The 12,552-nt window shown below is 39.2% G+C and overlaps 1 protein-coding gene across 1 annotated transcript; it reads left to right on the forward strand.

Annotated features, from left to right (window-relative positions):
- The first annotated feature begins 1,357 nt into the window (after positions 1 to 1,357).
- On the forward strand, positions 1,358 to 4,307 carry LOC142837346 (zinc finger and SCAN domain containing protein 4D-like). The gene is made up of 3 exons (XM_075952403.1): positions 1,358 to 1,750; positions 3,367 to 3,526; positions 3,613 to 4,307. The coding sequence occupies exons 1-3, from the start codon at positions 1,358 to 1,360 to the stop codon at positions 4,305 to 4,307; spliced, it is 1,248 nt and encodes a 415-aa protein (XP_075808518.1).
- Positions 4,308 to 12,552: the final 8,245 nt, after the last annotated feature.

The raw sequence follows: 12,552 nt of genomic DNA on the forward strand, positions 1-12,552 counted from the left end.
CAGCAGAATGTTGGATCCTGTTTTCGTATCCAATCTCTTAGCCTGTGCCTTTTTATAGGTGAATTGAGACCATTAATATTAAGTGATATTAATGACCAGTGGTTGTTTACGCCAGATATTCTTATTGTTTTTGGAAGTAGAATTTGTGTGTCTCCCTTCTTTGAGTTGTGCTAGTGAAGGGTCGCTAGATGCCTGAGTTATTGTAAGCAGTGTTGGCACTGTTGGATTCCTTGGGTTGCGATTTTCCTTCTATTACTTTCTGTAGGGCTGGATTCGTGGCTACGTATTGTTTAAATTTGTTTTTATCCTGGAATGTCTTGATTTCTCCATTTATAGTGAACGAAAGCTTGGCTGGGTATAGTAGTCTGGGCTTGCATCCATGGACTCTTAGCTTCTGCAGTACTTCTATCCAGGACCTTCTGGCTTTCATTGTTTCCATAGAGAAATCAGGTGTAAGTCTGATCGGTTTACCTTTATAAGTTACTTGGCCTTTTTCCTTTGCAGCTCTTAGTATTCTTTCTTTAACCTGTATATTTTGTGTTTTGATTATTATATGGCGAGGGGATGTTTTCCTTTGATCCAGTCTGTTTGGTGTTCTATATGCTTCTTGAATACTCAAAGGAATATCTTTCTTTATGTTGGGAAAGTTTTCTTCCATAATTTTGTTCATAATATTTTCTGGGCCTTTGAGCTGTGACTCTTCTCCTTCTTCTATTCCTATTATTCTTAGATTTGGTCTTTTTATTGTGTCCCATATTTCCTGAATGTTTTGTGATGAGAATTTGTTGGCTTTGCAGTTTTCTTTGATCAGAGCGTTTATTTTCTCTATGTTGTCCTCAGAATCTGAGATTCTTTCTTCTATTTCTTGTATTCTATTGATTATGCTTGTTTCTGTAGGCTCTGCTCGTTCGCCTAGATTTTCCATATCCAGCTGGTCCTCAGTTTGTGTTTTCTTCCTTGCTTCCATTTCAGTTTTCAATTCTTGAACTGTTTCCATTACCTGTTTGATCGTTCTTTCTTGGTTTCCCAGGGTATTATGTACGTATTTACTCATTTCTTCAAATTTTTGGTTATACTTCTCATCCATTTCTCTTTGGTTTAATTGTAGTGGGGCGATCTGTTCTTGGTGTTGCGCGCGGTCCCTGCAGCCTGCTTCTGCTGCTGGGACGGTTCCCGCCGCCAGCAGCCTGTGTCCTCTGCTGCCTCTCTGGTCCCAGTGGGTCCCCGCCGGCTGTGCTGGGCGTCCTCCGGCCGCGCTCCACCGCCCGGTGTCCCACCAATTTCTTAAACAGATCTTCAAGTCACAAGAAAGATACTGAGCTGCCCAAATTGAATATTTCTGAGGATTTTCAGCAGAATGGCTTCACACCTCAAAGACTCCTTTAAGCCCCTGTCACCAGAAAATGGTGGTGAGGTAGAAAACATAGAGTTTATTCAAAGCCGGGTTTCTCCTGAGCAGTGGGAAGAAGACATCTCTAACTCTGCTAGTGTTTGCCTCAACTTTTTCCCAAATGACAATGGCTCCTGTGCAAAGCAGGAGTTGCAAACACTCTGGGAGATGTTTACCTCATGGTTGAAGCCAGAAGAACAGACCAAGGAGCAGATAATTTCTCAGCTGGTCTTGGAACAGTTTCTCAAAACTGGGTGCTCCAAGGACATTGCTGTGAAAGAGTTGTGGGAATCAAATGGAAGAAACCTGGGGAATCTCATGCAGGGACTGACTGACGAGTGCTTGAAGCCTCCTGTCATGGTGAGTAGCGTGATTCAGAGGAATAAAGACAGTCCTCTACATTTGGGGAAAATAGGAAGGCTTTATAGTTGTTTATTGATCAGTCTGTAGTGCCCTCTATAAACATATTTACAATGGAGACTTCCTACTGCTTTAAATTCACGTGAGGAAAACAGAAAAGAGGCCATGGATTGTATGGTGGAACAAGTTGTATGTAATTTATTTGCAAGTGGCAAGCTACTGGGAGATGATATTAGAGAAAATCCTTTGAAGGTTTAGAAAAGAAATAGTCTGGGCTCTAAAGATGGCTCGTTTGCTGAGGTTCTCATATTGTAATTATTATAAGGGTCTGAGAACTGGTGAAGAAGACCTCACATTCAAGGATAGACTTTTCTGTAGTTACAATCAGCCTGTGGGGTCAACCGAAAAATGACAACTTTTGGAGGAGAATGCAAGGTTTTAATAATAGCTAGAAACACTAGAGAAATATTTAGGTCATCTGGAAAGTGATTGGTGAATCAATATCAGAAACATTAGTACATATTTGAATAACTGGGATTTCATTTCCCCTCACACCCACATGGACACATTTGGGTGTTGTTGGGCAAATTTCAGGTGGGGTTACAGAACTTTTTTTTTTTTGGTCATTTTACTGAGATGTTTTGTGGTCTTGTGCAGACTTCTGATGTGCTCTCTCGCAGTCTTTGCTGTCAGGGATGTTGTTCATGATTTTCAATCTGTTTATAAGAAATTGAAACATAGGTCGAGTTGTAAATTGGAGGAAGTTCTCGTCTCTCAAATATGAGTATTACCTAAATAATTTCATCTAGGAGTCTTGGCACACATTCAACATTTTAATCTCTGATCTATCCTGTGATCCAAGATCTGGGGCACAGAATCCATGGGTATAGTTGTCTTAATTGTTTTCTAAATTATCTAGTACATGTCATTTAGGTCCTGCTGCTAAACTGAAGCAGAAAGATAGTATCATATCCTCTCAAAAACATATTCAACACAGACACACCCATGACAAATACCTTGGTGTATCATGGTGCAGCAATGACAATTTAAAAAAAAACCAATAATCTTAAGCAAGATGTAGATCTTTTATAATGTCTGGGTTCACTGACAGAAATAGCCAAGGTGGTGAAGTTCTTCAAACACCCCATACATACTTTTGTAATGCTCATTCTATAATTCTCTTTCTGAACATACAACCTTGTGAATTTTTCTTTAAAGTAGCAATTTTGGTATAGTTTTTCTAGCTTTTGTGTGATGAGGGACATTTCCTGGAATAATGAGAATCCTTTCTTGATGGGAAAAGTCCCTAGTTTTCAATTAAGACAAACTTCATTTTTCCTCATTCAATGCATTGGCCAGCTGAAGATAACGTGGTGGACAGGCATTACTGAATGCTAGTGTATACCATTTCCCTGGGAACAGAGACCTAACACTTGCAAATACACAGTAAATGTGGCTTTAGGATACATAACTTGGGAAATACAGAATAAAGCCATTGAAAATGAATATAAGAGAAATTAGGTAACCTATAGTCCAGTGATGCAATGAAATTAGATAGGGGGCAGGTGTTCTATCATCCAGATTCATTGGCAGTGGTCATCTGGCTTTGTTTACAGGTTCATGTCTCCATGCATGGGCACGAAGCACTCTTTTCTGAGAACATGACATTAAAAGAAGTCATCCAGCGTTTTAAAGAACAACAATTGGCAAGTGCATCAACTTTAGAGAATGAAAGGAGAATCTTGCCAATATCCGAAGACAGATTATTAGCAACAGGTGAGTGTCAGGGAGATATAGAGAGAAGGGATGTTTTGTGGGGTCACTTCTTATGCACAGATTCACAGACTGTCTTATTTTCGAAGGACATGAAGACAGTAAAGATGGCCAAAAGTATTCCTGGAACTCCAGTGAAGAAAATGGTTGTGTTACTAGCCCTGTAAAAAATGAGATGGATTCGCTTTTCATTATCCAAACAGAATATTTTCATGATCGCAACGAGGGAGCTGTTTCTGATGAAATCCCTCTGGATCTCACGACACGTCAGGACATTGGTAGATACCACGAAGAATCTCAAAGTTCAGTTTCTTCTGGAGATGTCCCTATGGTGGAGATACAACCAGGGATTTCCTCCAGCCCATTGCAGACTGAAGACTTCCAGAATCATACAACATACTGCACATGTGAGGGTCATCACGAGAGACTCCACAGAGACCCAAACAAATACAAATGTGAGGAATGTTTCAGGTCCTTCAAATATCCCTCTAATCTTTCAGTTCACAAGAAAGTGCAAAAGAAGGAGAGGTCATTTGTATGTACAACATGTCATAAAGGCTTCTATACTCACTCAGACCTGACAGTCCATGAGATAATACACAAGAAAAAGAAGCCTTTCAAATGTCCTACCTGTGGAAGGTTGTTCAGCCATAAAACCTACCTGCTAATTCATGAGAGGACACATCTAGGAGAGAAGCCCTACACTTGCTCCAAGTGTAACAGTAGTTACCGCCAATCATCCACCTTCCACCGCCATCAGAGGTATTGCCACAAATCAGAATGAACTGTACCCTTCCTCACAAGTAAGAAACAATAACCACTCAGAGGAAGTCAATAACTCAGTTCAGGATGTTGGGAAACCAAAGACAAAACAGATGTTTGAAGGAAACCGTAAGACTGTTCAAGAAATAGAAGCAGTAGAAATAATACAAACTAGGGGAATTCAGGAAATGGAAATTATAAGTTGGCATACTGCAACCACAGAGTAAAGCATTGCCAACAGAAAACAAAAGATGGAAGAGAAAATCTTATGCATCACTTAGAATAAATACTACATATTTTGATTACGGAAAAATTTAAATCTGCGTTTCTCAACACCTTTAGCGTTTGAAGGACCTTTTAATAAATTTTGGCATATCAGATATCCTTCTTATCAGTTACATATGTTGCTATTTATAAATGTAGAAAAATTATAATTCTGAAGAAGTAATAAAAATAATTTTACGTTTGGGTTAGAGCAACATGAAAATCTATAGTAAATGGTAGTGGCATTTTGAAGATTGAAAATCACTGTTTAAGAGTGTGAAGGAGGTGGCTGTAAATTACCATGCTAATAATGAGTCATGCCCTGCATAACCAAACCACCAGCTATGTTTGTAATGAAATACAGGTGTTGACAATTTGCCTTTCTCAGAAAGGGCTTTTCAGTAGTCAGAAGCCAATCTCATATTAATCTGACCATATTTTCTTCCAGAACTACATGTAATCATAAAACTTTAAAGTTAATCTCATGTAAATTTTCTTGAGGACATATCACATGAGAACTTATTTGAAACATGTACCATCTCAGAAAAACTGTGCTGCTTTCACAGTCTGAGATGCAGAAGCAGATCTTAGCCCTACATTCTGTAAGAAATTGTTGATTCCCAGAGACATGAAGTATTAATTATGTGATGAAGTTATATGGTATGTCATGGAGCAATCGGTGTTTTCTGCTCCGACCTCTTGTTTGTTGCTTCTCTTCGGTAAACACTGCAATTCTTCAAATGACATCATTGATCTGAAAATGTAGAAATATGAATGCCAACACAGGTCACAAAGAGAAATTACTCAGTCTCACAAAGGCAAATATTAAGAGTTCTTTCAAGTGAAATCAAGGAGCAAGTGTAACCAGAGTAAATCCTGAACTGCCTAATCAAGGAAAAGAACAAGGAAGCAGAAGAAGGGAAACAGATGAGAAGATACTGCATCAATAATATAGGAGCATATATTACACTTGGATGAAATTATCATAAAGCTATAGCTGGCAATGTTTTATTGATATATACTTTGAAATAAAAAGTAATTAAAACCAATTTCCACAGCCTGTGGTCCATTTTTTCATTTACTCATCTTACTCTCTTCAGCATATAGATTCAGCTTGTGCATGCCATGTTTTTGATATCAACATTCTAGAAGTTTCATCAAAATACTTTAGCTCATGTACTATTATATTCTTTGTGTTTATTCATTTCTTCAAGAATATATATCTCTAGTCTGCATTTCTCATAGGAATTGTGTTACAAACGTTATATACTAACTTTTTCTAAGGTAATTTCTCATTCTGTGCAAAGGAGAAATTGGTATCAACATGGGTACTCCAGTACCCTAGTACAGGGTTCTCTGGCAGAACGGGTGGGGCATAGTTGAACCTGCTAGACTTTCCCTGCGGCTGAGCAGAATGGTGAGTGTAGACTACTCATACCTATCCCCTGGCCAGGGGAGAAACAACACTCTGAGTCAGGAGTCTGTTGAAGCAAGATCTCATTTAATTGTATCTGGTAGGTACTTAAATAGGCTGAGATGGGGTGGGAAGCCTGAATGGGCCGAGGTGGAGCAAGGAACGAGGGACAATAATATTCTGTCATGTTAGCAGATGATATTTCAGAAGTCTCTGCTCTTATATCTGTTTAAAAATTATTATTTTCTTTCCTTTTTTCTGAATCTAAAGATATATTCAAACAAAGAACATTCTATACAGTTACAGTGTGTTTAAAAATATATGTAGGCTTGGGAGATTTTAAAAAAGGATAAAAGAGAAACCTTGGGTGTGGTGGCCACACACCTTTAATACCAAAACCTGGGAGGGAGAAGTAGATGGATCTTTGTGAGTTCAAGGACAACCTGGTCTGTGGAGTTAGTCCCAGGACATCCAAAAATACACATAAAAATCCTGTTTCCAAATACCAAAATTAAAAACTAAAAATATTGAGTTTAAAATAAAGCTACCTAAGGACAAAAATACACAAAAATTTGGATACTGTTTGTTCTTGTGTATATTGCAAGGTGCTTATATTGTACTTATTATAAGCACCTGAGGATCGGTGAAGAAGACATCACATTTTAGTAATAAGTAAAAACTAAGGTTTTTGTTCTTGGTAGTAAAAATCAGCATAGGAACATATTTGATTTAGTGAGCTTCTCATCCCCCCCCCCTTTATTAACAGATTGTCATAATGTTGGGCAAATTCAGATGCGGTTACAGAACTGTCCTGTTTTGGTCATTGCATTGAGATGTTTTGTGCTCTTGTGCAGACATCTGATGTGCTCTCCCCTTGTTCTTGCTGTCAGGGATGTTGTTGAAGATTTTCCATTTGTTTTTTATAAACTGAAATTAGGTCCAGTGGTAAAATGGAGGAAGTTGGAGTCTCTCAATTATGAGCATTACCTAAAACATTTCATTTCAGAAATTTGGAAGGCATTTAACACTCTGATCCCTGAGGTAGCCTGTGATTCATGGACCTGTGGAGCAGAATCAGGGACATAATTGCTTTAGTGGCAATTTAGAAGAGGCAGGATAGTACCGTGTGCTCTCAAAAGCATATTCAACACAGACACACATGAGAAATGACTTGATGAATAATGGTTCAGCAATGTCATTTTTAAAAATCAAAAATCTTAAGCTAGACATAATTTTATTTGATTTTTTAAAAATTTTCTGGGATTATATAATACTCAGTATTTGACAGAAATGACCAAAGTGGTGAAATTCTTCAAATACCCCATACATATTATTCTAGAGGTGATTCTATAAATCTCTTCTGATTAGTAATAACCAAAGTTGGGGTTTTTATTAAAGCAGCAATTTTGTTATAGTTCCATTGCTTTGGTGGAATGAGGGACAATCCTTGGAAAAATGTGATGTCTTTCCTCATGGGGAAAGTTCCTATTTTTCAATTTAAACCATCCTCATCTTTCCTCATTCAATGCATTGGGCAGCTGAGGATAATGTTGTGGGCAGACATTACAGAAAGCTAACATTACTTTCCCTGGCAACAGTGACACAACACTTATAAACAGAGCAATAGGGACTTGAGGGTACACAACTTTTGAAAGCCAGGAAAAGAACATTACAAATAAAAGTTAGACAATTGAGCTAACCTATAGTCCAGTGATGCAGTGCAGTCAGTTGGAGGGCAGGTGTTCTATCATCCAGATTCACTGGCAGTGGTCATCTGGCTTGTTTACAGGTTCATGTCTCCATGCATGGGCAGGAAGCACTCTTTACAGAGAACATGACATTAAAAGAAGTCATCGAGCGTTTTAAAGAACAGCAATTGGTAACAGTGTCAACTCTAGAGAATGAAAGGACACCCTTGCCCATATCCCAGGACAGATGATTGACAACAGGTGAGTGTCAGGGATGAATAGAGAAAAGGGCTGTTGTGTGGGGCACATCTTAGGCACAGATTCCCAGACTGTCTTTTTTTTTTTTTTTTGGTTTTTCGAGACAGGGTTTCGTTGTGGCTTTGGAGCCTGTCCTGGAACTAGCTCTGTAGACCAGGCTGGTCTCGAACTCACAGAGATCCGCCTGCCTCTGCCTCCCGAGTGCTGGGATTAAAGGCGTGCGCCACCACCGCCCGGCCAGACTGTCTTATTTTTAAAAATTATGCAGACAGTAAAGATGGCTAAGATTATTCCTGGAACTCTAGTGAAGAAAATGGTTGTGTTACTAGTCCTGTAAATGAGATGGATTCTCTTTTTATTATCCAAACAGATAATTTTCATGATTGCAATGAGGGAGCTGTTTCTGATGAAATCCTTCTGGATTTCAGAACACGGCGGGATGCTGCCAGGTACCAGGAAGAATCTCAGAGTGCAGCTTCTTCTGGAGATGTCCCCATGGTGCAGGTACAACCAGGAGCTGTTTCTTATGAAATCCCACTCGATATCAGAACACCTCAGGACACTGCCAGGTACCAGGAAGAATCTCAGAGTACAGCTTCTTCTGGAGATGTCTCCAGGGTGCAGGTACAACCAGGAGCTATTTCTGATGAAATCCCTCTGGATCTCAGAACACTGCCAGGTACCAGGAAGAATCTCCGAGTGAAGCTTCTTCTCGAGATGTTTCCATGGTGGAGTAATAACCAATAATTTCCTCCAGACCAGCACAGACTGAAGACTTCCAGAATCATGCAGCAAACTGCACATGTGACTGTCACGAGAGACTCCGCAGAGACACAAACTCTAATCTTTCTGTTCATAAGAAAGTTCAAAAGAAGGAGAGGTCATTTGTATGTAAAACATGTCATAAAGGCTTCTATACAGTCTCAGACCTGAGAGTCCATGAGATCATACACAAGGAAGAGAAGCCTTTTATATGTCCTTATGTAAAAGGCCATTCAGCCATAAAACCAACCTGAATGCTCACAAGAGGATACATACAGGAGAGAAGCTCTACACTTGCTCCAGGTGTCAGCATAGTTTCCGCCAATCGTCCACATACCACCGTCATCAGAGGAATTGCCACAAATCAGACTGAGCTTTGTCCTTTCTTATCAGTGAGAGAACATAAAACATCAGAGGCAATCAACAAATCAGTTAAAGGATGTCAAAATTTCTAAGAAAAAAATCAAACGTTTGAAGGAAACCAGTAAGCCTGTTCAAGATTAGATGCAATAAAAATAAGACCAAACTAAGGGAATTGAGGAGGTGGAAATGGAAGGTAGGGAAACCGCAACTACACAGTAAAGCATTGCCAGCAGAAAGCAAGAAATAGAAGGACAATCTTATGCATTGTAAATAATAGATACTACATATTTTGTTTTCAAAAAATGTTACATCTGTTTTTCTCAATTCCTTTTGGGTTAATTTGGATGTCTCCTCAGTAAGTGTCAGTGTATCAGATATAATGCATTAGGTATTTATTTTGGTATTTTTAAAAGTAGAAAAATGACAATTCTTAATAAGCAATAAAAATAATTTTACAATTAGATCACTACAACATGAAAGACCACAATAGTTGTCTATCGCATTCTGAAGGTTGAGAATCACTACTCAACAGGTTGAAGCAGAGGGTTCCAAATACCATGCTACTAATGAGCCATGCCCTAACCATTTGTAACCAAACCACCAGCTTTGTTTGTAAAGAAATACAGGTGGTGACAATGTGCCTCAGTCAGAAACGGCTCTTCCTTCAGGAGTCAGAAGCCAAACCTGTGTTAATCTGACCATAGTTTTCTTCCACAAGTGCAGGTATCACAAGAATATTTAAAAGACTCACATGTAAATTTTCTTGAGGGCATATCACATGAGAACTTATTTGAAACATGTACCATTTCAGAAAACCTGTGCTGCTTTCACAATATGAGATGCAGAAGTAGTTCTTAGTCCTACATTATGTAAAAAAAATGTTGAGTCCCAGAGACATGAAGTACCAAATATGTGATCAAATTCCATGATCTGTCATGGAGCAATCGGTGTTTTCTGCTCCAACTTATTTGTTGAAACAGATGAGAAAATAAGGGATCAATAATACAAGAGCATGTAATATACTTGGATGAAAGTATCATAATGCAATAACTTGATATGTACTATTGATATATATTTTGAAATAAAAAGTAACTAAACCAATCTCCATAGCCGTGTGGCCCATCTCTTCATTTTACTCATCTTACTTTCTCCATACATCCAGCTTGTGCATGCCATGTTCTTTGATATCAACTATCTAGATGTTTCATCAAAATACATTTGCTCATTGCCACATACACGGCTGTCTTGCTTGTGTGACAAAATGCCTCTCAGGTGGTGGTCCTCTCAAATTGAGGGGCTCGTGCTTCCTGGAACTTGGCCCCTGGCAGCTTTCTGGCAGTCTGCTCGAGTTGAGTTACCTAATCAGCCTCAACGACCTCGTTCACTTTGTTCCTGGCGATGGTTTCTTGCATTGGCTCTGTATCTTCTTCTTCTGTTCTACTTTTCTTTTTTTTAAAAACTTAATCTGTTCAAGGAACCAGGAAACATTCCCAAGGGCTCCTTGAATATAGAGGAACTAATGTGTCACTTCCCTCCCTTGATTCAGGCCATTAATGTTATGATTAAGACTCAGGCTTGCTCTCTGGGGGAATTCATGGATACCCTAGAAGAGAAAGAGCTCATGATAGTAGAAGATAGGTAAATTATGAAGGAAACCATATAGAGTGGCATGTGTTACCTTTATGGAGAGGCTAGCCAGAATGAGAAACCCCTGGTGCATTTTAGATAGGAAAGAAAGGCAGGCTATTCTTTTGTTGTTGTTGTTGTTGTTGTTGTTTTGTTTTGTTTTGTTTTTGTTTTTTCAAGACAGGGTTTCTCTGTAGCTTTGGTGCCCGTCCCAGAACTAGCTCTTGTAGACCAGGCTGGCCTCGAACTCCCAGATATCTGCCTGCCTCTCCCTCCGAGTGCTGGGATTAAAGGCCTATGCCACGACCGCCTGGCAAGGCAGGCTATTCTTGACAATATGAAGCCAGCCATTCAATATTGGAGCAAACCCTGGGGGTGGAATCCTAAAGAATGGTATTTGGGTTACCTTGGAGGCAGATATGATTTAGGGCCATCAGAAAGCGCAGTTGGTTAATGGTGTGAGACGAATTTCAATGAAAAGCTCTGCCCACCTGGCCCTGAACACAAGACATGCTGAGAATAATCAATTGCCTGTAATCATTTTTTTTATGTAAGCTTTTGTGTCTGCCAACTTCCTTCTGTAATATCATAAAAGTGATACTTGAATTTTAGTAAAATTGCAGCAGATTCAAACCTCATTAGAGTTGTGTCTATCTGTCATTCGCCGAATCCTGGGTTCTCCTAAGCCTTCACACCTGTTCTCCCTCAGGCTTCTATCTTCAAGTGAGTCAGTCCGCGGCAGATCATGTGCAATTATATTCTTTGTATTTATTCATTTCTTCAAGAAAATATACCTCTTTCCTGTTTTTTTCTCTGAAGGAATTGTGTTACTAACATACTTTTATAATGTATTTTGTGCAAAAGAGAAATTAATCTCAACTTGGGCACTCCAATACCCAAGTGCAGGGTTCTCTGGCAGAAAAGGAAGAGGCACGGCCTGACATGCTGGACTTTCCCTATGGCTTAGGGAGATGGTGAGTGTCAACTCAGACCTCCCCATTGGCCACTGGGGAGAAACAACACACTGAATCTGCAGTCCCAGGACTGAGGATCATAGCAAGTGTCTTTCACTTTCAGGTCAACCTGATCTTCATAGGAATTTCATTAGAGCCTGGGGAACATAGGGAGACAGTTCCTCAGACAAAATAAAAAAAAAAGAAGGAAAAAAAAGAAACCAAACCACCAATCCACTTAGAAACCAACCAACAAACCAACCAACCAAAACACACAAACGCATGCATGCACACAAACAAAGAAAATCCTAAAGAACAGAAACAAACCAAATATAAAAACAATATAGTTTAAAAAACCAGCATTGACATGCAATGTGATTCTCAAGTATTTGTGAGTATGTGAGCAGACTAACCTACAAGTTACCCATTTGCCAAATCAAGATGGATAAAGAAAAAGAGAGACTAAAGACTGCCTTATATCTGGAGACACATTTTATAATTCCTCCATAGACTACAGTATTCACATCATGTGTAGCAAACATGATGGGTTTTTAAAATAAAATACATGCCACTCTCTCTGCTTGGAGAGATGAGCCTGCTTAAACCTCGGTGTTTTGTGAGTTGTGTACCAGACATCTCCTGGGTGCCTCCTACCCTCTGTCTCATTCCTTTGCCCTTGGTGTGAGATTGTTTCCTGATTGCAGCATTTGAGATTCAAAAGTTTCTGAAAATCAGGGAATTTTTACAGGTTTGGAAGAGCCATATGTAAGAACACAGGATCCACAGTCATGGGACAAAAATGCCTGTCTTCATAGCCCTTTCAATGTGTAATCACTGTAACTATCTTCACAGTGACATAGAATGCTTGAATAGAATGTATTCTCCTTCCAGGGAAACATCAAGCATTGCATTAGACTGATGGAGGAAGGTCATTGGTTA

Source organism: Microtus pennsylvanicus, chromosome 1 (genome assembly GCF_037038515.1).
Source record: "Microtus pennsylvanicus isolate mMicPen1 chromosome 1, mMicPen1.hap1, whole genome shotgun sequence".
In the NCBI taxonomy this organism is placed as follows: domain Eukaryota; kingdom Metazoa; phylum Chordata; class Mammalia; order Rodentia; family Cricetidae; genus Microtus; species Microtus pennsylvanicus.

Bases quoted from the DNA above. Each gene is read 5' to 3' on its own strand.
- LOC142837346 (XM_075952403.1), top strand. From the start codon at position 1,358: ATGGCTTCACACCTCAAAGACTCCTTTAAGCCCCTGTCACCAGAAAAT. The intron at 1,751-3,366 runs GTGAGTAGCGTG...CTTTGTTTACAG, and splicing joins GCTTGAAGCCTCCTGTCATG to GTTCATGTCTCCATGCATGG. The intron at 3,527-3,612 runs GTGAGTGTCAGG...TTATTTTCGAAG, and splicing joins AGACAGATTATTAGCAACAG to GACATGAAGACAGTAAAGAT.